This window comes from Alosa sapidissima, chromosome 7 (assembly GCF_018492685.1).
Source record: "Alosa sapidissima isolate fAloSap1 chromosome 7, fAloSap1.pri, whole genome shotgun sequence".
Lineage (NCBI taxonomy): Eukaryota > Metazoa > Chordata > Actinopteri > Clupeiformes > Clupeidae > Alosa > Alosa sapidissima.
In genome coordinates, this window is record NC_055963.1 from 13866905 (window position 1) to 13891844 (window position 24940).

The 24940-nt window shown below is 41.4% G+C and overlaps 2 protein-coding genes across 6 annotated transcripts; both read left to right on the plus strand.

Annotated features, from left to right (window-relative positions):
- The first annotated feature begins 413 nt into the window (after positions 1-413).
- slc38a5b (solute carrier family 38 member 5b) lies at positions 414-17765 on the plus strand. 3 transcript variants are annotated; one of them, XM_042098309.1, is made up of 17 exons: positions 414-594; positions 5278-5428; positions 5535-5549; positions 6045-6114; positions 6225-6340; positions 7471-7544; positions 7862-7954; positions 8494-8575; positions 8900-8982; positions 9118-9176; positions 10233-10352; positions 11380-11459; positions 11820-11920; positions 12132-12256; positions 14656-14800; positions 14974-15077; positions 15450-17765. In XM_042098309.1, the coding sequence occupies exons 2-17, from the start codon at positions 5370-5372 to the stop codon at positions 15552-15554; spliced, it is 1431 nt and encodes a 476-aa protein (XP_041954243.1). In that variant the 5' UTR covers positions 414-594; positions 5278-5369; the 3' UTR covers positions 15555-17765. The 3 variants fall into 3 exon arrangements, with proteins under 3 accessions (XP_041954243.1, XP_041954245.1, XP_041954244.1); XM_042098310.1 differs by lacking the exon at positions 414-594 and adding an exon at positions 3002-3135; XM_042098311.1 differs by lacking the exon at positions 5535-5549.
- A 530-nt stretch (positions 17766-18295) lies between these two features.
- wasb (WASP actin nucleation promoting factor b) lies at positions 18296-24907 on the plus strand. 3 transcript variants are annotated; one of them, XM_042097571.1, is made up of 12 exons: positions 18296-18573; positions 19463-19603; positions 20070-20156; positions 20497-20593; positions 20906-20932; positions 21065-21100; positions 21410-21587; positions 21719-21761; positions 22165-22318; positions 22630-23111; positions 23490-23624; positions 23768-23976. In XM_042097571.1, the coding sequence occupies exons 1-12, from the start codon at positions 18469-18471 to the stop codon at positions 23885-23887; spliced, it is 1605 nt and encodes a 534-aa protein (XP_041953505.1). In that variant the 5' UTR covers positions 18296-18468; the 3' UTR covers positions 23888-23976. The 3 variants fall into 3 exon arrangements, with proteins under 3 accessions (XP_041953505.1, XP_041953504.1, XP_041953506.1); XM_042097570.1 differs by having other exon boundaries at positions 18298-18573; positions 21404-21587; positions 23768-23974; XM_042097572.1 differs by lacking the exon at positions 23768-23976 and adding an exon at positions 24568-24907 and having other exon boundaries at positions 18300-18573; positions 21404-21587; positions 23490-23601.
- Positions 24908-24940: the final 33 nt, after the last annotated feature.

Sequence of the window (24940 nt, forward strand, 5' to 3'; positions counted from 1 at the left end):
GCATAATGTAGCTTGGCAGAACTACAGTGATGCAATTTATGTTGAAAAGCTGCCTGAGAACAATATGCTGCAATACCTAGCCTAAATGTGCCACTGTATGTGGTTACTTCAGAAGTGGTAGGCAACTATATCTAGCCAAAGTCTATGACATACAAAGTATAATAGTGATGGCTACAAAATTCATTACTTAGAAGAGAAGAGGACGATTGTGGGTTTAAATACAGAGCAGTCAACAATGATCCCAGTATGTTCCTTCCCCATAAAGCTCAGTGAATTCCTAACTTCCAGTAGTTCACGAGTGCATCCAGGAATGACTCTATTCTGGTTTCAGCTGGCACTAGGAGTGACTTGTGACATCAGAAGAAATTTGAGACCTTCCCTTTTAGTGCCTTTCCTCCACATGTTCACCCCCCTATCTGTCTCTCCCTTCCCTCACTCTCTTTCTCCCTCTCTCTTTCTCTAGTTCTAGAGTGTCTAAGTATTCTCCTTTTCTGCTCTCATTTACCACCTAGAGATAGACATTGTAATACACTGTTCCAAGGCAATACTACAGCAACTGGTTTGGGGAAAAAGAAACTTCCATTTGCAGCAAAGGTGAGAACTCTGCCTTTCTTTTCAGAGCTCCCAAGCCACATGGGCCATAAAAAGACACTACTCTTTTAGACAGGAAGGCTATAGCCGAGGAAACGTCCACCTTCAGTGTGAGAATGGAAACTTTCCTGTTGGCTAAAATCTGTCTACATTCCTTTCTGCACTTTTTTGTTTTTTTCTTGGATTAATTTTGGTATTTGACAGTAACTGTGGCCTTCTGTTTCTCTGTTTCTGCTTCTGAGTGTGAAAAAAGAACTGACTGTGTGTAGAGTAGCTCTCCAGTAATGTCAGATCAGAAGTATACACTATGTAAAAGTGCTGTTTTTAAATCAACTGCAAGGCAAGTAGTTTTCTCTCACCTATGCTAGCACCACACTGCTAAATGCCAATTGTGTACACTTTTACAACTAAAACAGCAAACTCTTGGTTCTTGTTACGTACTTTGTGAAACAAAAGTATATCAAAGTAAGTAAATACTTTCTAACTGCAATAGCATTTGTGAGTAAATCAGGCATATTGTTGCGATAAGAATGCAACAGACGACACTACATGTTATACACTTTTTAACATCTTTGTTATAATATAACATTCTGTACCTTTAAGTGAATAAAAGTAGATGACATTAAAACTCAGCACTGAATTTGCCTGCTCCCTCTCACTCTTTTAAATGTTGAGCTACTCTGAAAAGTATGTAGGATCCCCAGAGGGGAAAAGCTCAACTAACCTAAGTGAAGTTTACGGTACACTAGGCTATTCAGCATGTAACATTTGGTTTAACATGTTATATGGTGATATGTTGGCTCTAAGCAAACTATATGCTAACCTCTATAGCTTATGGTTCTATTTGTCTTGTGAATATGGTAAGTATTGTGAGAGTGTAGGATTACATTTTGTCCAACCCACAGGATGAAACACTATTTTATGTGTTATGCAACATCCAAGCTATACCCTCATATATGGGAGAAAAATAGGTCAAGATATAGTGCTTTTATTTTTGTGTCATTTGGACAAACTTAATTTGCTTTTTCCTGACAAGTTCCTGATATTAACTTCAATCACAGTGGCAACAATTTTATTTTTGATGCAATTCCACCATTAATTAGCACATAGACATTTTTTCCAGTTGTGTTTTGAATTGTCACTAAAATAGTAAAACTGTTGACATGACCCAGCCAAGCGAAATTGTGAAATTTCATCCCCCCCCCCAAGATTTGTTACTCTCGTGTGGCATTCTGCGTCATTCAGTTGGACTATTCTCATGGAACTTCTCATGGAAACTTTTAAAACCCTCTTCCTTTTTGCAAATGCCCTCACTTATGAGAAAACAGTCTGTAACAACAACATAAACTTATGGGCTACAAATGAATTTGATACATTCAAATCATATAGGGCTTGGAATCAATCACTTGCCACTCATTATAATCCCAAAAGTCCTGAGTTATTGCACATTGTTCACTTTGTTCCACACAATAGCATTGCTAATGATGAACTTTGGGCACACACAATTGATTTTCACCAAGGGGCCATCTGGCAAGCATATCCTTGCATATCCTGCCATTATTTTGCCTATGGTTAAGACTACAAATGTGCCCTGAACATTATGTCCAATGAGTGATGAGGAAAAAGGATTGTCGAAATGCCCATTATAACAAAAACATTGCCATCACATTTGCATGCAATGTGATCTCTGTCATTAGTTTTACTAAAACATATGTGGCAGGTCTATAGTGTTGAAGGCAGAATTTCCATACATCTGAAAATACATAATGTAGCTAAACCAAATAGAATGTGGTGTAGAATTTGTGAGCATGTTTCTTTGCAAAGGTGCTTTGAGTTCAGAGATGGGGGAGTGTGTGTGGTGGGGGTGGGGGGGGCATCTAGTACCTTCTAGGAAATTCTGAGATGCAAGTGTGGGCATGTCTCCGTAGTAAAATGTGTCTGACATAGAAAGAGCATTTGTGTCCTCTTTTATGACGGAAATGTGTAGTGTTAAAATTATGAGCGGTAATTTGTCACTTTAGATAAAACTAAAACCTAACCTAATTCAGGATAAGGTCAAATTTAGAATTTGCTGAGACAAGACAAAGCAAAGAAACAGAAAGTGACAGTTGGGATCATGGACATGAATGTACCAAGAGAGACCGTTGCTTTAATAGATGCCAACAGATGACCTTTGGGTGAGATTTAGGCCATGACAGAAAGTGTTTGCGAGAGTGTGAAATCCAAACGTACATTCAAAGTTATACTGGCTTTGGCCATGGGCTCAATATTCCATCTACAGGGAGATGTGATGGAAAAAAACGACAGCACTGATGTCAAAAGTGCTTTTGGACAGGAAAGGGTTAAGAATGGATGTTACCAGACACCCTTACTCCCCTCTCTTCCAAATGTTTTAACAGAGTGCTAAGAGGGTTAAGCAAATAGCTCATTGACTGCATCTGCACCCACACTGTTCAAAGGGTTCATTTGGGATTGTAAACTCTGGGAGGTCACTGGGGAGGAGGACATCAGTGTTAGTGATCAGCACACCGATTGTCATTGTGGGTAAGTTAACTTGGGGGGGAAAATTGCACCAATGAGGTTAAATGTTTTATGTTAAATGTTTACGTTTTACATTACATTACATTTAGCAGACACTTCTTGACCAAAGTGACTTACATATGTCAGCTATATTACAAGGGATCACATTGTCCCCGGAGCAACTTGGGGTTAAGTGCCTTGCTCAAGGGCGGAACGGTGGAAGCCGGGAATTGAACCGACAACTTTCAGGCTACTGCACGCTAGCCCAGCTCCTTAACCACTACACTACCACCACCCCTTATTTTCTATAAGATGGTGTGTGGCTTGCATCATACCATGTCAAGAGACTTATATTAAGTCTTCTTCACTTGTCTGTGTGTGTATGTGTGTGTGGCTGTGGGTCAAATGCCCTGTCAGGGTTAAATACTTTCACAGGAGGGAGTGTGACATTTTGCATCTGTCTTGTTGAAGTCATACCTGTCAAACATGTTTGTGTCATTTCTTGCGAGAATGTAACGAACAGCAGACCATAGCATGTTGTTAATGTCCTAATGTCTGCACTAGACATTTCAAATCTGTGTTTAGGTTGACATTGAGTATTGTCCCCTTTGTTGTTTTTTCTATCTTAACCATCAAGGTTGAAGTCTTGTTTTGTGTCTTATCCATCCAAAATAAATGAAGTGGCTTATTAAATTATGGAAACATAATGGACAGTACAAAGAGTTTGAGTCTTTTCCAACGGAAACACAGTTTAGCTAGTTTTTCTGTGCATATTTTCAGAGCAGGCCGTTTGAAAGACGTGATGTGGTGTTACGGTTTAAATGACATGAAAAATTGCTCTCTGGCTTTTGCATTCCCAGACTTTCTGATGATATGTTATGAGAAACAAGTACAACCCTTACAATTATACTTGACAAAGAATGTATCTGCCACACAAATCTCTTCTTTTATTGACCTCTGGGATCTGAACGTGCTGAATGACATGTTCTATTCCGCTTATTGTTTTTGGAAAAAAGCCACCAATGATTTTTTATTTTTTTTAAATCCTCTAGATCGGGGGTAAATTTTTTTTTTTTAAATCCTCTAGATCGGGGGTAAAATGGAGGAGAATAATATAATCTTATCAGTGTCTGGTTATGTCGTGTAATACAACGCTGAGACCGACATATGGTGGGGAGTCACAGCCGGTAATGTGTGGCCGGCATCCAAACTCTTTTGAGCCACGTATCCATCCCCCAAGTAAAAATACTGCACTGGAAAAATACTGGACAGCTAGAGATGCATGGATAGTTCACATCAAGGGCAGTCTCCCTTGTTGGAGTCTGTATATTATTTGCAGGTGGAGCACAACTTGCTTGCCTGTTTAAGTATAGTTGCATATATTTTATGCTTAAATTTACTGCATCAATTCACTTCTCTGCAGTAAAATTTCAAGTTGAAGGTTTAGTAAATACAAATTAGTTATTAACATGCAAATCAGTCTTGCTATTGTCTGATTGATTTTGTCCTGATATATTAAATGGCGAAGGAATAGCTCAAAAGACTAATCTAAAACTATACTCGTACTTAATATAATATCTGATTTGGATATTACAACCAATGTTGGAATGTTTGTGGCATGTATTTAGTGTTATGTGTCCATTTTATGTAATGTAATTTATGCTTCTTAAATTTGAATTGCATTGAATATGTTATAAAGGAATCAGTCGAAGGGAGGACCATCGTTTAGGGGTCTAGAGAGAGCTCTAAAGAATCTTTCCTTCTGATTAAAATAAAATGTGATCTCCTAAACGGTCTGCACAGTTGAGCACATCTTACACATGCAAGTGTATTCACAACCCATGTGTCTTTACCGTCAGTGCCAGTCAGATGCCATGACAGCAGTCATGTCAATCCCATATGTTAGTCTGCCCAGGCAGCCCATGCCACTGATAGGCAATGAAGGGAAAGGCAGAGCGGAAGGGGAAATCAATGTTTTTTTCCCTCCCTCGGATCGCCACATGTTGGAAGGCTGTGAGAAGCAGACACATGTTGAGCAGTTTAATTATATGGGCAACATCTTGACAGGTCTCATGGTTACTCTGTGCATCCAGCCTTGCGATTTTTTTTCTTGTTGAAATTCTCTGCGTTCGAAATCCTGATGGATTACTGTTTTATTTTTTACAGAACTGAGCGCAGAGAACTCCAGAGCCACAACACTCCTAAAATCACTGTAAAACTGTGCATATCAAGACACCTGTGCCTTTCCTGTAAGAAGTATGGAACTCCAGAAGCTAAATGGTACCCATCACCATGACTTTCACCCTCTGGAAGAAGGGTAGGTTTCCTCTTTGGCAGACATTACAGCTGCTCAACATCACAGTAAAACCAAAACAAATGTTTTAAAGTGTTGTGTTCTTCTCATTCTTTATCTCTCACCATAGGGATTGTAACTCATGGTAGGTTGACTCTGATAGTGACTGAATGAGCTTGTGTGTCTGTATCTCAGTAGTCAAGCTGTAGATCTACAAAGTAATGGCCATAACATTTGTACTCAATACCTCTCTGCTTCGGCTGACCAAACTAAATCTGATTTGATGTTCAGTTCTGGTAGCATAGTGAAGTTACTTGCCATTGAATTCCACTCACTGTTCTAATACAGGTTAAGGCATGCTTTCTCATAATTTGTCTAGAAATGTAGCCTAGAAATCTAGACATACCCTAGCAGCAGCACATTTAATTTGTCGCACGGGCTACTAGAAATGTGCATTCATTTTGCATTAATTCTGCATTCATTTTTCATTTGCATTCATTTGTTTTGTTACATTCAATCATAATAATGTTATTTATTTATGTTGTTATTTATGACAATGTAATATCACAGTTGGTGTCCAGACAGTTTTGCACAGTATTTTGAAACATTAGCTTTACTTGTTGTCTTTCTCGTGTCGCAGGTTTGAACCCGAACAAGAGGAGTTCCTGCCCCACAAGAGCGATGGAGAAAAGAAATCCCAGTTTACAGATGTGAGTATCTTTGGCAGAATGATGTTGAAAGCAACTGCTAGTTATTGTGATGTTATGCTCCAGCCAAATTGACATAGTCAGATGTAGTTGTTTTTCGTCATTTCTTTTAGTTTGAAGGCAAGACCTCTTTTGGAATGTCTGTTTTCAACCTCAGCAATGCCATCATGGGTAGTGGGATTTTGGGACTGTCATATGCCATGTCCAACACTGGCGTCATCCTCTTTGTGTGAGTAACATAATAAGCACTGAAAAGATATAAAACTATGTACAGTTTATACACAGAGTTGCTTGCACATGAACTAATGCTCTTAGAAAGAAAACTAAACCATGAATCATCTTTACGAGGGTCACTATTGTCCATTGTGTGGCTGTGTGGCATTTTTGGCACACAGAATTGGCACTGGGCACAAAATTCATAACTTGTAGCAAGAAGTCACGCCTGATTGTGAGGGTCTTGACCGAACATTGTGTCTGTACACAAATAATCTGCCCTGGGGGCGATGGGGGTGTGGCTGGTGGCCCACGAGCTCCTCAAATCATATTACAGAATTTAAATTTAGCCCTGAGCTGACAAATGAAGTATGGCCTCGCCTGCGGACAAGGTGTGCATACGGGGTGATGGGAAGGGGGAGGGACTCAAACACACGTGTGCCGCATTGCTTACACAAAGACCTCACTAGCACTGAATGTGTCAAGGTAGCAGGAAGATAAAGTGTTTGGGAGCACTCTGTTGTGCTGCACATTGAGAGACAGGGCGAAACATGTGCACGATAGAGTCAAGTCTCAGTGACATTGCCCAATGGGAACTATCCAAATTACAGTCAAAAAAAGAAAGCAAGCAAGCATGGAACAATGTTCTAGTATGAGCATTGTACCAGGAAAGATATGTCATAGACATATAGACATATGCCACTTTCCAAAAAGGTTATACTGTGAAGGTGAAACAGCCTATTTTAAGTGTTTGACATATTGGATAATTACCTAGCTAGCTTCGACAGTTAAAACGACTAGGAATAAAGATTTAGGCAGGATGATTTAGCTCTGAAACATATGTTTTTGTGTTAGATTCAAGCATCAAAATGTACAAAACAAACAAAATGAGCATATTTAGTGCCTGGCATACATGCATGCTTCTGTCAGTTTTTAAGATTGGAAACTATGGTAAAAAAATAAGAAATTAAGTGAAATTAGGGTTGGAATTGGGCACCTTATTTTGGGACTAAAATCTTATGCACACTGGCCCTTAGTGTGAGGTGGTGTGATCGGCCACCCACATGATTTGATCTAAGATTGAAAACATATGACTTTGATTAGCCTGTTTACCCACTTGAAATGTTTGTTTTTCCTCGTCTCCAGGATCTTGTTGACTTGCATTGCTGTCCTGTCGTCTTACTCTGTTCACCTGCTTCTGAAAAGTGCTGGAGTTGTGGGTAAGGATTTTACAGGCGTCTCAGAAGCGCGGTAGACTACATGTACTGTAGTGTTTTTACCTTTTCATTTTCTAGAAGCTCTCACGACTTACAATAACTAAGAGAAATAAACTATGAACCTTGGAAATAAGATGTCTGATGTTAAGTAAGGAATTACTCTTCAGTCAGGATCTCTTAACTAACAATTCATCAATAAAACTATTTACCACAGCATGAAGAAACAATGTTCTGTTCTTTACACAGGATTAGTACGTCATTTAGGTAATGTTAATAATCTATTGCCTTTGTTTGAAACAATTGATGTGAATATTTCCCAGGTATTCGTGCATATGAGCAACTTGGGATGCGTGCCTTTGGTCAGCCTGGGAAGCTGTTAGCTGCTATGGTAATCACCATGCACAACATTGGGGGTAAGTCTCACCGTAGTAAATGTCTCTTTAGCTGTCACTATGCAGTCTCTATCAGATTAATCACTGACAAATATCAATATGGCAAAGGTCTAGCACCCAATTCAGACCTCTCACATCCATAACCATTGCATCATATATTCACCATATGGGCCATATGAGTTTTGTTGGTCTAGCAGGTGTAGTATATTGACATTATCTCGTGAAGGAAAGAGCAATGGAGACAAATGAGGCCACATGTTGTTAAGCTGTACCAGGGACATGTTATTCCAATGTGGTGGGCTAATGTTGGACCTGGCACAAGCTGAAAACCACATGGACGCACACTCGCTCATAATCACGTGGAACGTTGCTACTGTTACATAACATACCCTTGTGGCCTATAAAACAAATATTGAATTGTTTACCGCCAAGTTTTTTGAACGTTGCTGCAATGTTTTCTGCCTTTTGCTGAACACTGAAGGCACTAGTGTACACTAGTCACTCGTGACTCATGTGTTTTTGTGGCGACTGCTTGAGAGAATTTTTATGTCTCCTCTCAGCCATGTCCAGCTACCTATTCATTGTGAAGTATGAGCTCCCCCTGGTTATCCAAACCTTTCTGGGAAAGCATTCCAACACTGGGTGAGTGCCATTTCATTCCAGTACTGTAAAAGTACACAATTCTCCCTTGCCACATATGAAATGACAGTCTATGCAAAGGCCCAGCATTACATTAAACTTGTATCAGTTTATAGTGATAGTTCACCTGTTCTAAATTTGATACACATCAATCTCTGCCTCATTACACAAGGGTAAAGAAGAGACTGACTGTCTATTTGAATTTACAAATTAAGCCTGCCATATGGAGAAACAGAGTGCTCAGTATAGCAGTATTAATTACCAACGTGTAGTTTCAGGATTGAAATATCCTTACCTGCATTCTTTTGGGAAAACCCCTCTCCACAGGGAATGGTTCTTGAATGGCAACAACCTCATTATCATTGTCAGCATCTGCATCATCCTTCCCCTTGCCCTGATGAAACAACTGGGTATGTGGGCATGCTTATAATAAACTGACAGACTTGAAACTGTCCACTTGCAAATGCCCTGCACCTTGTTGAGACACAATGAAAGCAACGTATGATTACAATTGCGCTATAAATAAATTGTGAATGTATTTGCAGGGTATCTTGGCTACACCAGTGGTTTCTCTCTGAGCTGCATGGTATTTTTCCTGTGCTCGGTAGGTGGAGTTCAGCACAACCAATCAAGTCACAGTTGAAAGTTATTGGTGTGAAGACATTCCCTTTCATGAAACGAAGGGTTTTTTTTACCTGTTCCAAAGAAACCAAAGCATATCGATCTGGTTGATATAGCAACACTTACAACAAGTCTTACTGATCCTAGCACTCACCAGCCGTCTTAAACTGACAAGTAACTGTTAAAAACAGCACTCACTGATGCACTTCTTCTTACTGTACTCTAATGTTTTTAAATTGTCCTAAAATTGTTGAGAATTGCTCTAAAACTTAAACTGTTTACCATGTTGTTAGTCGCTTTGGCTAAAAAAGCGTCAGCCAAATGTAATGTAATGTAATGTAATGTAATGTAATGTAATGGTTGACTTGTCAACTCAGCTTCTTGTTTGAGTTTGTGTAATATAGGGCCTGTGGTCCAGACTTGGGTTCAGCCTAGTCTTAGACTAAAAGCTCTTTGTCAATGGAGATCTTCATTGAAGTTCGCTTTTAGCCAAAGACTATAGGCTTAATCCAAGTCTGGGATGTCAGACCTTTACAATACTGTAAATGATGCTAACAAATATAGGGGAAATATTGAAGCTTCAACTTTGAGTAATATGTCCTGGTAAATCTTATGCAGTGATTTTATAATAGCATCATATAACTATTACATTCACAAATTTTATTCAATTCTATTTTATGTTGACTATCTAAACAATTTGTAGAATGGAGCACATCCATGAGTGATTTCTGAGTACTGTACATTACAAGCTCATCTAAGCTTGTAACATAAACACCAGAGGAAGTTCACTATTTGACTGAACTTGGCCCAAAGCCATGGCTGGCTCCTCCGATCAGACATGTGCAAAAGAGCTCAGAAAGCTCAGTGGCCAACCACCACCACATGGGTTGGATTTCTTATGCTCCCCATAAATGTGCTGTTGCTTCTTGGCTGCACCCAAATAATCTGTGAAATCCATCAGTGTGTCACCATTGTGTTGCTCTACTGACGTTTGGAGTGCTGTGTCTGTCTGTCTCATTCTCATCACGCCTCTTTGCAGGTCATTTACAAGAAGTACAACATCCCTTGTCCCTTTGAGACCTTCAATAGTAACAGCTCCTACATAAATGACACCGTTGAAGAGGATTGTGAAGGGAAGCTTCTCACTATCAATCAGCAGGTGAGGGAAATTCATATCTCATGGCTAAGGGCCAAGACGAGGAGTTCTAAAAGTGGCAAAGATTCATAGGAGTGCGTAAAATTACTCCTATGAATATAATTTTTTTTTTTTTGGGGGGGGGGGGGGGATAACTCAATAAGGAGTCATCACCACATAAGGTTGGAGGCTATTTATAGGCTTTTTGGAGAGGCTATTTATTATGCCATGAGATCTGTACATCTAAACTGCAAGCTTGTTACTAGAAACCGCGTGCCTGTTATAATATCATAGTCTTAGGACATCTCAAGATAACTTACTCTGGCCACTTCTGCCTAGTTACATCAATTGTTAATAATCTTGTCTTAAACGTGCTATACCAGTGGTTCTCAAAGTGGGGTCAGCGAGCCATAGCCAAGGGGTCTGCATAATAATTAGCCTTAAGTGATGTGTTGTTGTTAAAGTTTATCATTTAGTTTATTAACAATTAAGTTTATCAACAATTTTGATCTATTGATGGCGACCCTTTTATCAATAAAACAAGCAAATTCTGTCTCCACATTAACATTTAACTTGAATTAGTTCACAAAGAACCATTCTTACTGCTGCTTAGCTTAGCTAATTTGCTAGCTAGCTAGCACCGTGACCGTGGAGAAATGTTTGTCAGTTCGCATTGTCAAGTGATGCAAAATCTAAAGTTGACAAAAGACCAAGATACACACCTGCCAGAACACACAGGATAGTGAACCTGGCCACAACTTCAGAGAATACAAATAAGACTGTATATGCTTAATTTTTATGGTTATGAAGGGTTTTTTTTACCCCCTTGGACCTCAAACCTTTGAGACCCCCTGTGCTATACTAGCTATACCAGATTTGTGTATACATTTTTAAGCAAACTTGTGACACTGTAATTTTATGTAATACTTTTCACTACTCATTGCAATTATCAATATGAAAGTGAAATATTAAATAACAATTATGTTTAATTAATATTGCATGATCATTTTAATTGAGGAAAAATATAATTAATCTCTGATCCTGTGTTTAGACTGCCTACACAGTTCCCATCCTGGCGTTTGCCTTTGTGTGCCACCCCGAGGTGCTGCCCATCTACACTGAGCTGCACAAGTATGTCTTCTGTAAACTGTAGCTCACAGCATAAATAGTACTGAGTCGTATGCCGTATATCATATTAGGCTATAATGTATGCACAGACTTAGCGCATGTCTGTAGCACCTAGAATTTGCCCTTCTAAAAACCTCATTGCTTCATAGATATTTCTGTTCCCCCCACACCACACTTTTTGTTGTGAAACTATTTGCTTAACAGACAAGTCAAGTAGGCCTATGCAATGACCACTCTTCTTGGTAGGATTTCTAATTAAATAGAAATGATTCCCAACTGAATTGTCCAACTTCATGTTAATTTAGAGATACTGTTCTAATTAGTTTTTTTGTTTTGTGTTTTTTTTGTCATGGTGTTCTTCAGTGCTACCAAAAGACGCATGCAGTCTGTTGCAAATGTGTCCATTTTGGGCATGTTTGTCATGTACCTTCTCACTGCAATCTTTGGCTACCTCACCTTCTATGGTAAGAAAAGACCACGGACAGTCAAATTCAGTCACTACTGGACATTTGATTGGCTGGATGCCAGGCACCAAAGACATATGTAATGAAATGACATTCAGGTCTTCGTACTCTGTGCCTTGCCCTGGGAATACCTGTACCTTGTACTTTGGGTGTTTATTTTATTTATTGTACGTTTGCAGTCGGAGTGACGTCCTTTGTTTTGCACTGACAGGAAATGTGGAGGCCGAGCTGCTTCATACGTACAGCAAGGTGGATCCCATGGACACACTGATCCTGTGTGTGCGATTGGCTGTTCTGGTGGCTGTCACGCTCACTGTGCCTGTTGTGCTGTTCCCGGTGAGAGCATATTAGACTAGAAATGCAATTCCGAGGAATTACACGAGGGGATGCAGTCTGCTGGTTAGGGTGTTGGTGGGGCTGTTGAGCTTGCTGCTAGCTGGTTGGTAGGGTAATTGTGATACCTGCGAAGGTGCTTTTGGAGTAACCAAATTTGAATCTTGTGTGACATGGCATTCTTGAGATATCATACTCGAGGTGTTTTTGACCTTGAGTCCATAAAAACACTCGTACCAAATTTGAAGCATGTACGTCAAGCCGTTCTGGAGATATAATGCTGAATGCATGAGATATGGCTGGGACTTTTATTTTGACACACAGGAAACACTTTAACAGGATGTGTAGTTCAGGTAGAGCTAGATTGTATGCTTAGAAGCTGAGACAGTTGAATTCCTCACAGGTGACACCTGTGCCAGTGTTCTGATTAGCCTGGGAACTGCTATGAGAACTACTTAACGAGCGCAGCTGGCTCTATGAGGACATCACAGCCCCCATTCAAGTCTATGGGGGAAAATACACTTTTAATGACAAATATCTCAAAAAGTATAAACTTCTCAAAAATGAAAAACGGATAGGACGGTAAAGCCTTGGAAGATCTACGGAACGGTGCTTCAACCAAATTTGTACGTTAAGCGGTTTGGGCTGAATAGCGCGCACAAAAAGGTAAAAATAAAATAAATAATAATAATAATAATAAAGTCTATGGATTTCAATAGAGGGGATGCATCCCCTCTAAAAACATTTACATTTATTAATTTAGCAGATGCGTTTATCCAAAGCCACTTACATATGTCAATTACCTTACAAGGACCATTGTCCCCGGAGCAGCTCGGGGTTAAGTGTCTTGCTCAAGGGCATAATGGTGGAAGCCGGGTATTGAACCCACAACTTTCTGGCTACTACAGGCTAGCTCCAGCCACTGTAGTGGAATAAATTTGACTTACGGACAAGGAAAATGCTCTTCAAAAAGGTTTACTATGAACTATGTATACACAAAGAGAAAAGAAGAAAATGAAGTAGATCAACGTGTTAAAGTCCCATTCAAAACTGGCGCTGCTGGCTTGTGACGTCTTTGTGCTTCACTACACAGCCTCTCGCACTGGCGAGCGTGTTAGCATAGCATAGCGCACCCAACAGACAGATGTGAAGGTTCAGGTTTTTATGCGCTGTTTGAAAGCTCAGAATTGAACTCCTGCGTGATGTCATGATTGGCAATGATAAGGACCTGCTGTGACACAGAGAGAACTGGAAAAAGACACAACAGCCACTAGCCTACACTACCACCCCCCAACACCTCCTGAAAACCCAACTCTACCCCTCTTCTAGCACTAACAACTGGACATGCTTAATTTACCATGACCCTCTTCCCTATTCTGACTATTCCTCTTCTCCTTTTCTTGACCTAACTTTGCTTGAAGTGTCATTCTATTCTATGGGGGCAGTACTTATTGCTGCACTAACATGTCGTAGTCGTGCTGTGCCTTGATCGTTTCACTTTTTTGTTAAGTCGCTTCGGGTAAAAGCGTCAACTAAATTACCAAAATGTAATTGTAAGCGTATCAGAAAACATGCGCCCACTTACATACATATCGGAACTCCCCCTATTACCGTCGGTCCCGTATTTCCGCCGTCTTCCGTGTAGCCTATGTGTCATTTATATCCATTTCCGTACAAACCAAGACGGCGGACTCCTAAAGAAACGCAACCACCCACACCATAGGTGTATCTAAAGTGTTGTAAGGCTGCGTGTACACAACCGCTTGGAGCTCCAGTGGAATTTTAATTTCATGACGAGAATTCGGTCTAACCGTCATGTGCTGTTGAAACGGTGTAAATAGGCGACCCATCAGGCCAGCACTATAACTCCGAGCGTGGTAAACAAAATCGGATATTTCAGGCAGTAAATGCTCCCGTTAAGAATCAAACCAGATTTTGTTCAAATCTACACACCTATGGCTACTGAAAAATAAGGTTCATAAGTAGGCCTAAGGTTCATTTAGCAAATGTTATTTTGAAGTGTTAAAAAACATAATTGTTTTAGTATTTCTGAACAAAAGTGGTGATAATTGGGGGTGTTACATACATAGTTTTCCTGATTTTTCATGAATTATGAGACACATAACAGTAGGTTGGGTGCTTTGACATTCATCCAAAAGAAAGCAATGTCATGGGTCATGATGCATCAATAAAATAAATATTGAAATGCTTTGGGAAATAAACCATACAATGTCAGAAAGACTGTCAAAAAGAACATGGTATGATAGCTGCAACGTTTATTCTGGAGTAGGCTTTGTTTATTCTTGCCATAATTAACCACAGATTGTATCTACGTGCATTCTTGTGGTGAGTCATGATGATGAATCGTGTGTGTGTGTGTGTGTGTGTGTGTGTGTGTTCAGATCCGCAGGGCTCTTCTGCAACTTCTTTTCCCAGAGAAGCCCTTCCACTGGGCCCGCCACATCGGCATCGCCGTCTGCCTGCTCTTTGTCGTCAACCTGCTGGTCATTCTCGTTCCCAACATCCGAGACATCTTCGGCATCATCGGTAAGAAGGGAGGACTGCGAGGCCGGGTTTCAAACTCCATCTCAACCAACTTCAGTATCGCACGTTTCTCAGCCCCATACTTATCTAGGATTGTTATGATATGTCTCTGTATCTTTGAAATCTGAAGTAAACGTGAAGTGACTGATATTTGCAGTGTCTCTCACTTTGAACAGGGGCCACATCTGCACCCAGCCTGATCTTCATCCTGCCCGGCCTGTTCTACATCCGCATCGTTCCCACAGAACAGGAGCCCATGAACTCCAGACCAAAAATCCAGGTAGGCCTCTACCGTATGATTCACACAAGCTTAGCAAAGGTGGGCCACCAACCATATGATTCACACAAGCTTCTGTCTCTGTGGAGACACAGCACACAGTAAGAGGAAATGACGTATTAATGTCAGCTAAGCAGGTGTGATAGTATTGAACAACACCTCTATATTCTCAAAAGACATAAGACATAAGACATGGCGTTAAAATGAAATTCGTTACATTTGCAGGTATTTACATGAATAAAAGATAACAATATCTTTATATATATATATATATATATATTTTTTTTTTATTTATTTATTTATTTATTTATTTTTTTTTTTTTTTCTAAATCCTCTGTCCAACATCCTCTGACTGCCCCCCTCCTCCCTGCCCAGGCTGCCTGTTTCACTGCTATGGGCTTCATCTTCATGACCATGAGTCTGACCTTCATTGCCCTTGACTGGATCACGGGAGAGAAGAGGAGTGGCGGTGGACACTAGTACCACCCCCTGTCCAAGAGAGGTCTCGACGCCTGTCCCGGGGTCACCCTGTGGCCACCCCTGACCCCCCGATTCAGGTCGGTCGGCCCAGTCAGGCGAGCGGAGTCAGCCACAGCGGACAGGCCGGACCCCCCTTCCCTCTGACCACGTCTTTACCTCCCTGTGTTGCGGTAAAAACCGTGTTTCCCGCCACCACCTTTGAAAAAAAAAATGAAAAAAACAACGAATGCTAATGTCTGTTAACTATGAATTTTCATGGTAGCCATGATAGTCGCAGAGGAAGTGGAAGTGTGAGGTCACGTCCCCGCGCCAGCAGTTTGGGGAGACGTCTCAATTGTTTCAGAGATGATGACCGTTTTTTCAAAATAAAATATGATTTTAAAAAAGCTCAAATAAAAACGACCCAGTATATGCCTGAGACAGGCCATGCAAAATGGTCCAAGACAAAGAGGATGCCAGAATAGGAGAAGAAAAAAGAAAGAAAAAATAATAAATAGAGAGGTATAAATAAATGTGGAAAGGCTAAATTTATCCCTTTGGGTGGGACCTGGAATGTCCAAATGCTGGGCTCTTTCTCTTGCATCAGCGCTGCCAACACTACCTTTTTTTCTCCTGCTTGTTTGTTTCACTCTCACCATGGAATCTTGGGCTTGACACAGCGCTGCAATGCTGTGAAACAAGATGTGGGAATAGGAAAGTAAACACCTCAAATCACTGTGTTTTTTTTTGGTCAGAAAATCACAATGCTGCTAGACCTGCAATAACGGTGTACGTCTGAATGGACATTGAAATGATTATGTAGTCTGGTTCAACCCTTTATCTTGTTTCCGCTGTTCCAGTGCATTAGATTAGATTCGTCAGGCTCTCAGTTGTGAGTCCAACGGCAGCAAATGCAACATGCTGCACATCCACCCCCCCCCCCCCCCAAATCCCTCAAAGATATGATCATTTTAATTGTTAGCTGTCGAGATATATCAGATCAACTGATGCTACTGTGAAAAACTGTGCTGGAAAGTAATTTAAAAGATGTAACCAAAAGAGACATTTGATATAATTAGCAGTAATTTATTTATGTCCAATATAGACCAGTTAAAATGAGGAAACATTGTTGTGCTTCAATGTGAAATGTTTTGTGTGGGGTAAGAGATGAGGTACCAACATTTCTGTTTTTAGATTTTTTTAAGGAGGATTTATGTTCCTATGTTTCTATGCAGCTATACAATACATTTACCTTGCTGAATCATACGCCGCTTTGATCTGTACTTTCTGGCAACAGGTTGTTAATGGATGACTTGTGAGAGCTGTTGTTCTGGAGAAGAAGTTAATAGTAGAGTGCTTTTTCAGGAGCAATATTTTAGTTGAAACTCTAAACTATCTGCCACAGCAGTGACATATCGACCACGTGTCATAGAAGATGTTGTATCCTGTCTTTTGTCATTATGATATCCAATGACAGGGCTGTCATGTTCCTATTATCAGTAATCAATATGGCTGTTCTCAGAATTTCAGATGCCATTGTCACACGCTTAAATATGCTGTCATGGCATGGCATTATATATTTTGATAGTTGTCATTACTGATACTAATAATAGAACACTGTTAGATGGATACATACTTTCATGACGGTAATGATAGAATATGTCATGTGCTAGACATATTTATGATAATGTGATTATATCAATGTTATGATTGTGGGTTCAATTATATTGTTAATGTATTTTTCAACATCTGGTTGGTACAGTACATTCATTGGAAATGACTTTGCATACTTACCTCAAGGCCTGTATGTATACTAAGCCAATTGACAATCACCAATCAGCATAGATGACACAAATAGAAAGGGGAGGAGGGCTATTAAACCATTTTGTCATAGACATTTTATAGACTTTATGAAATGATGTGAGTATTTAAAAAAATGTGTTTAACCATGCAATTGAGAGGAACAAGTTACACTACATCAGCTGAAGCTTTATTATGAAGTGATGAAGTGAAGCTAATATGCTTACTGGCGTATCATGTTGTGTGTTCATCTTAATTTCTTCCACATGTGTTCCTATGTGATGGCTGGCTATGTCTCAACAGTAGAAAGAGCTGACCTATAAGTCGCTTGTCCAGTCTGGGGCTCTGTACTGTTGGTCACTGAGACTGTGAGACTCGATTTGTTTCATCATAAGCCTCAATTTTGTTTCAATAAAGGTGATTGGTCATCAATTGTTTCTGTGTATGAGTGTTCTTTACACAGTCTAGGGGGAGAGGTATAATGAATGGAAATCCTGTCAATGCCTTCAATATTGTGTTTTAAAACGTTATTATATATAAAAGAATTGTTTGCGTACACATCTCCTCATATTTCTATATGGGCCCATTTGATAAAAAACAATAGATTAATGTAGATCACAGTCATGGGCCACATTATTAGAAAAGTACACATTTATATTGGACATTCAGCCTGGTATAATACCCAGTCAACAACAACAAAAACAACAACATGTATAAACACAATCATATGAAAAAAGGGGAATATCTTCACATGATGGGTTCAGCAGCAAGCGGACTAATCTCTGCCTTGAAAGCTCTTTCTCAGCAAACTGTCAGCAGTGCTAACTTCTCTCCCCTTTCCCACAGCATGCCCACACAGCAGGCCCAGGACTCCGAGTGCACACAACAAGTCATGTAGCACTTTGTCTGTGTGGTTACCAGACTGACTTCCCCTTCCTCTTTTCAAGGCTCTTTCGCACTTATATCACCCAGTGTTAAAACACGGAAGTCCTGTTAGCACCCTGTGTGTGTGTGTGTGTGCGCGTGTGTGTGTATGTCTCTCCCACCTCTCTTTAAAGAGACTTTAAAGTGTCAGAGAGGGAGGGGGTCCCGAGGTGCTTCTGCGGCTGCCAGGTGATCCGCGGCCAGAGGAGAGATGAGCCGAGGAGGGAAGACCAAATCGCAGGATCACGTCCACAGCGTGCTCTTGAGCATCCAGGAGAACGAGCGGGTGGAGGACCTGCTGGGGAGGAGATGTGTGGTATGCAAAATACTCTCTAATGCTCTTTCGGATTTGAATCCTGATGATACTAATTGTAAAAAAAAAAAAAAAACATTTTCATACTAATAATACTGTATGTCACCTACAGCTTTAGCAATTAGTGAAAAATACCCAACTCTCTTGAGAGCATCTGTAGTTGCAGTCCCACATTGTTACTGAGCGGTGCACTATTACTTCACAATAAGGTGACAGGAAACTAGATTTGAGGCCATTTCCTGGCATTTGGTGCCACAACATGTCAGACTCCGAGATGCATGATCTGCTGAATGAAAACAGCAATACATTTTATCACACACTTTCAGTCTTGACTTTATCTGAGTCTTAGACTAGTCAAATAGGAAGCTTCTTGCAATAGATGTCTTCAAAAATCTGTCAAATAAATTGAAACTGAAAAAAATATTCTGTAGCTTTAGCTTGGATAACTGGGCCCCTCTTTTGTGATTAGCTATATATTTAGTCAAAACTAGAGTAGGAGTTTTAGGGGCTTATTTTTGTTTTGTTATGGTGTAATTTTAGTTTTAGCTACTTCCTGGAATTTCATTTCCCAAGAGCTGACCAGTGCCTTCTTTAGAAGCAATGCATGACACAGATAAGGAGCAGAAAAATAGGAATTAGTGGCGAGTTGAAAATACGTTGACCAGATGCTTCCACATTTTCTTCTGAGCAAGTTTTAGTTTTACATTTGCTTATCATCTTGATCATTGTGTCTTTTAAGCCTTTTCCATTGCATGAGCAATGAGTCAATGACTCAAGTACAACTGGAAACTTCAGAAATGTCCAACATGAATTCCTGGACGGCAGTCGTAGAATGTGAAAGGAGCCTCCTGTTTCCCCTCTCTGTCTTTGGTGTGTCTGTTGCTTTGGCCAGACGCTGGCGACAGCTGTGGTTCAGCTGTACATGGCCGTGCCCCACTCGCCCAACCAGTGGAGCCTGCAGCACACTGCCGTTGTGTGCTTCGTCAAGGACAACCCCAGGCGCTCCTACTTCATCCGTCTCTTTGACATCAAGGTTAGTGTGGCTCCACCTCCTCCTCCTGCAATGAGGCTGACTGAATTAGTAGTATTTCCATCAGCTGTACCTTTCTAGCCATGTAAGGACAGGCATTGTCAAAGCCTCTTAATATTGTGTTTAGGAATAGTTTTTGACCTGACACTTTCAGCAGGCAATAATTTAAAATCCACAATCTTATGACAATATTTGTTTTGCTATTTGCTATTGTGTGAGATTATATGCATGTTTATAATTTATGTTGAAACACACACACACACACACACGCACACACGCACACACACACACACACACACACACACACATACAAACACACACACACACATATATATAATTGACTAACTATTCACATCACATAGCATACCACTGCCTTTCCACAAGCTCTTGTCTTGTACGTCTGATTACTCCTGAGTGTGTGTCTGGTCAGTGTCAGTGTCTGTGCACTCAGCGAGCATGTTTTCATCAGGACGGCAAGCAGATCTGGGAGCAGGAGCTGTATGAGGAGATGACCTACGCCAACCCTCTGACCTACTTCCACACCTTCCCAGCAGACGTGAGTACCCACAGTACCCTCTGGGGCCCTGCCATCCAGTCAGACATGCAGCCCAAGGGTCAGCGCTGAGGAACGAAATTGTGCTGCAAATGTGTTGCTTTGCAATTTGTTTTTAATGGGGGCTGCTGGGAATGAGATTTTCCACTGTGATGGCTAAACTGAGCTGTTCTGAAGTGGTGCAATGATAGCCCCTAATATCACAACCATTTGGGGCACCGACACAAACTATTAAGGGCTCTTGGATTCTCCAATGAGAGCCTACTGTGCTGTGTGTGACACAACTGGGGAAGAGGATGCCTTGTTTGCCTTGTAATCCAGCAGTGGACGCTTGTCTGTGCAGGACTGCCAGGTGGGTCTGAATTTTGCGAGTGACCAGGAGTCCGCGGCCTTCAGGGAAGCTGTGGAGGACAAGATCTCTCAGAGGGCAGAGCGCCAAGGTCAGTTTTGTGCTCAGATCAGGAGCATATCACACACAGTCTCTCACATACTAAACGGACTACACACACACAGTCATTCACATATGTAACGGACTACACACACACAGTCACTCACATATCAAACGGACTATACACACACAGTTCCTTACATATCAAACAAACAGATAACACACACACACTTACTCACATATCAAACGGACTACACACACATACACACACTCACTTACATATGAAACGGACTACACACACTCACTCACATATCAAACTATTACATATACAGTCTCACCCACTGGCTTATCTCTTGTATTGCAGAGAGGAGACAGCACAACACAAGGAATGGTACGTGTCCCATATCTCCCAAAGACATGTTCTGATCATTGTCATGTTGACGTCTAATGCCAAGTGTGAACTTCTCCTGTGAAGTGTGAATTCAAAGTGTTTGCAGTTGATTAACGTTTATGCTTATTGCAGATAAACGCGGTCTGCCGCCACTGCCCCCTCCAAATGGTGAGTCATTTTTTCCATCTGTCCCTCACACTCAGTTTGCTTTCAGCTATGACTTAGTGTGAAAATAGAGAACAGCGTCAGAGATATATGGGCTAGATCTAGTTTCATAAAATTCTGTAGTGGGAAATGACCCATACATACTACACAGAAGATATGAATGGTGTAAAAATGTCTCACACTTTGTTTATTTATGTCAGTGCACAGTTCAATCGAGGTATATGGTCAGCTTACTCCGTCTGTGTGTATATTGTGTGTGTGTGTGTGTGTGTGTGTGTGTGTGTGTTTGTGTGCCATTGGGACTAGCTCCAGGATCCTCGCCAGCACCCATGGCCAGCGTGGATGTCCCTGACATATCGCCATCACGCTTTCTCTCCTCCGGCCCGAGCTCTGTTCTGTCCAGCATCACCAAAGGCAAGAAGGACAAGAAGAGCAAGAAGAAAGGAGGCAAATTCAGCAAGGCCGACATCGGCGCCCCTAGTGGATTTATGTAAGATTGCTGTTCAAAACAACAACAAACGCTCCTGCAACCATCCAACAATGTTGGTTTGCTTGCTTGTTGTTTTATACCTTCATTTGTCTATTTACTCATTATGTCAAGTCTTCTGTGCTCCTTTGCAGGCATGTGACACATGTTGGATGGGACCCAAATAAAGGCTTTGATGTAAGTCCCCTTCCAATACCGACAGTATAGAGCGAGAATTAGGAAAGACTCTCACCATTTATTGAGTGTAAATGTAATGAGTAAAACACATACTGTACATATTATGAGCATAATGTACCATACTGCCTAAAATATATCTGGCAGAGTGGAGGCTAATAATGGAAAGCATATGGTGAGCAAAATGTCCTCCTGTGTTCTGCTGTATTAAGCCAATAATGACGTCCACTGCGTGAAGTGTGAAGTGATGTTGTGATACACCAGCTGACTTTATGGACCACCATAGGTTGTGACTTTGTACTACAACGCACTACTTACTACGTGGTTACTTGGCTGAGCTCATGATGTAAAGCTAACGTCCTTGTCACTGCTGGTGGTGCCTTCCCATTCTCTTCCCAAATGACAGAGCCAGAAACTGGACCCAGACCTGAAGAAACTCTTCGCCAAGGCTGGAATCAGTGAGGATCAGCTAATGGACGCAGAGACCTCCAAGCTGATCTATGACTTCATCGAGCAGCATGGGGGGTTGGATGGGGTCCGCATGGAGATGAGGAAACAAGGTGTGTGCATTCACAGTCACCTCTCTCTGTGAAGAGGAGTTAAAGGTGTTCTCCTCAATTACAATTGGATACACGTTTTGTCAAATTCAGCAAATGTCTCTGCTTGGTCCTCTCTGTTGTCCATAAACAGTCCTGGCTCTGTAAATGAGCAACAAACAAAATAACTTTAGCTCCAACCATTCCATACAATTTACCAGGGAATTAGGAATACTGCAGGGATCTTTCGTTAGGATTGAGGATGTAGAACTATTTATGATCTGTTTAATTCTTCAGTATTTGTAAAAGACAGGAGATGTATCTGTGTTTTTCAGACGCAGACACCTCTCGGGGCAGATCTGACCCCCTGCCTCCGATACCCGCCAGTGGCCGCTCTGTTCCTGCACCCCCTCCCCCGCGTGGCGGCCACGGCCCGCCACCTCCCCCGAGTCATGCTCCACAAGGGCATGGATCCCGCAGCCTGGCGCCTCCCTCCAACCGTGGTCCGCTGCCCCCTCCTCCGCCCGCTGGCCGGCCGGGGCCCCCACCCCGCCCCCCGCTCTCCACCTCCCACCTGCCTCCTCCACCTCCTGGTCATGCCTACTCAGCGGGACCTCCGCCGCCTCCGCCGGTGGGTGGCGGAGGGGGACCTCCACCTCCTCCTCCCCCGCCCCCCCCACCTGCGCCTGGCCCAGTGTGCAATGATGGCATTCCTCGGAGCCCGTCTACTCCTCCTGCTGCTCCATCCGGAGGAGGAGGTGGAGGGGGTAGAGGTGCCCTGCTGGACCAGATTCGGTCGGGCAGGAAGCTAAAGAATGTAAGGCTCCCACAAATCCATTTTGTTGTCTGCAAATCATAGAGGAATCATAAGAGCAAGTGTCTTCATTGTTAAGAAGTGTTTTCTTTAGTATATGCAGCTCCAAATAAAATGCCATTCTAATTAGAAACCTCTACTGTTTCGATTGCTGAACTATTTTCAATCCTTTTGAAGTTATAAAACCACAGAAGCACGTTTCCACGAATTGCTTTTTAGTTGTTGTTCAAGTCCACACACGAGCAGATTTAATCAAACTGGTTTTCACAGTTCCAAGAATGATCTGGATGTGTCCCATGAATAACAGTAAAGTGTCGATGGGCCATTTGTGGAGAGCGGGCGGTGACTTTGTTCTTCTACCTGTGTCTATCTACCTACCAGGTGTCAGACAGTCCCGACCCACACCCCTCAGCTGCGGCTCAGCCTGAGGAGGGAATCGTGGGAGCGCTCATGATGGTGATGCAGAAGAGGAGCAAAGCCATCCATTCCTCAGGTAACACAGGAGCTTGTGTGTGTGTGTGAGTGTCTCTGTGTATGTGTGTGTGAGAGTGAGTGTGTGTGTGATAGATAGATAGATAGATAAATAGATAGATAGATAGATAGATAGATAGATAGATAGATAGATACTTTATTGATCCCCAGGGGAAATTCAAGGCAAGGTGTGTGTGAGTGTCTCTGTGTATGTGTGTGTGAGAGTGAGTGTGTGTGTGTGTGACTTCATGATTGTGACCCAAAACCGACTCTTCCCTGTTAATGGTGCAACTGTGCCGTGTTACTGATGGCAAAGCTCCTACGTTATGTAACTTTATTATACGGCTCTTCACAATGCTCGTAGAACGCGCCATTGACTTGAATGGGTTTTCCCAACGTTCTACGGTAAAATATTTTCAAGTAATTACCGCTGCAAACATATAATTACCGCTGTCAATGGCAACGGGTTTTGTGCTACTGATTTAAGTTTTTCATATCACTCCGCAAGTAGTCCGGTCACTTCTTGCATTGGAACTTCGTTCAAAAGTGAAAGCAGACGGTTGATCAGCTGTGTTCTAAAGAATGTTTGATTCAAGTTCAGCGTGTGTTGCAAACTATTTGTTTCTCAGCAAAAGCCACGACGAAGTGGTAACAAATAAATGTAAAAAGACATATCGTGGACGTGGATTTCCAATTTGGCAAGTAGCCGTGTAATAAGCAGGATAATGTATAGAACGCCGGTCATTATTGGGAAAATAAGTCCCTTCAGAGCGGAACAAGACCCCTCCGCTGCGCGTCGGGGTCCGGTTCGCTCTGTCGGGACTTATTTTCCCAATAATGACCGGCGTTCTATACATTATCCCTTACGTAGTTAATGCATTAAGGTGGTGTAAGAAGTTGGATGTGATCCTGAGACCAGAGGCCCTCGGGTTGTGAAATCAGATTCAGATTTCAGATTTTCCTAATGTCCTGTTCTGTTCTGTGCCAGGAGATGAAGAGGATGAGGCTGATGACGATGATGATGATGAATGGGATGATTAAATTTGTCCTGCAGGTTACATTTCAAAGTTTTGCCTCACAAATGGTTTTCCATCATCATTGTGCTGTGCCTTTTTGTAATATAATACCTTTGCAAACATCTCAGATCATATAGGTCTTAAATTCTCAATATATTCTACACTCATGTTACGTAAAATATTAGGAATGTTACACTGTTTGATCATGAAGCAATACAAAGAAGCTTTTGATTAACTTTAGACATGAACATCAATACATCAATGTGGATGCATGCACATAGAAAATAATAGTAATTAAAAAGTTCAACTTCATGTTGTCTTGCTTGTGTTCTGGAGATATCGCTG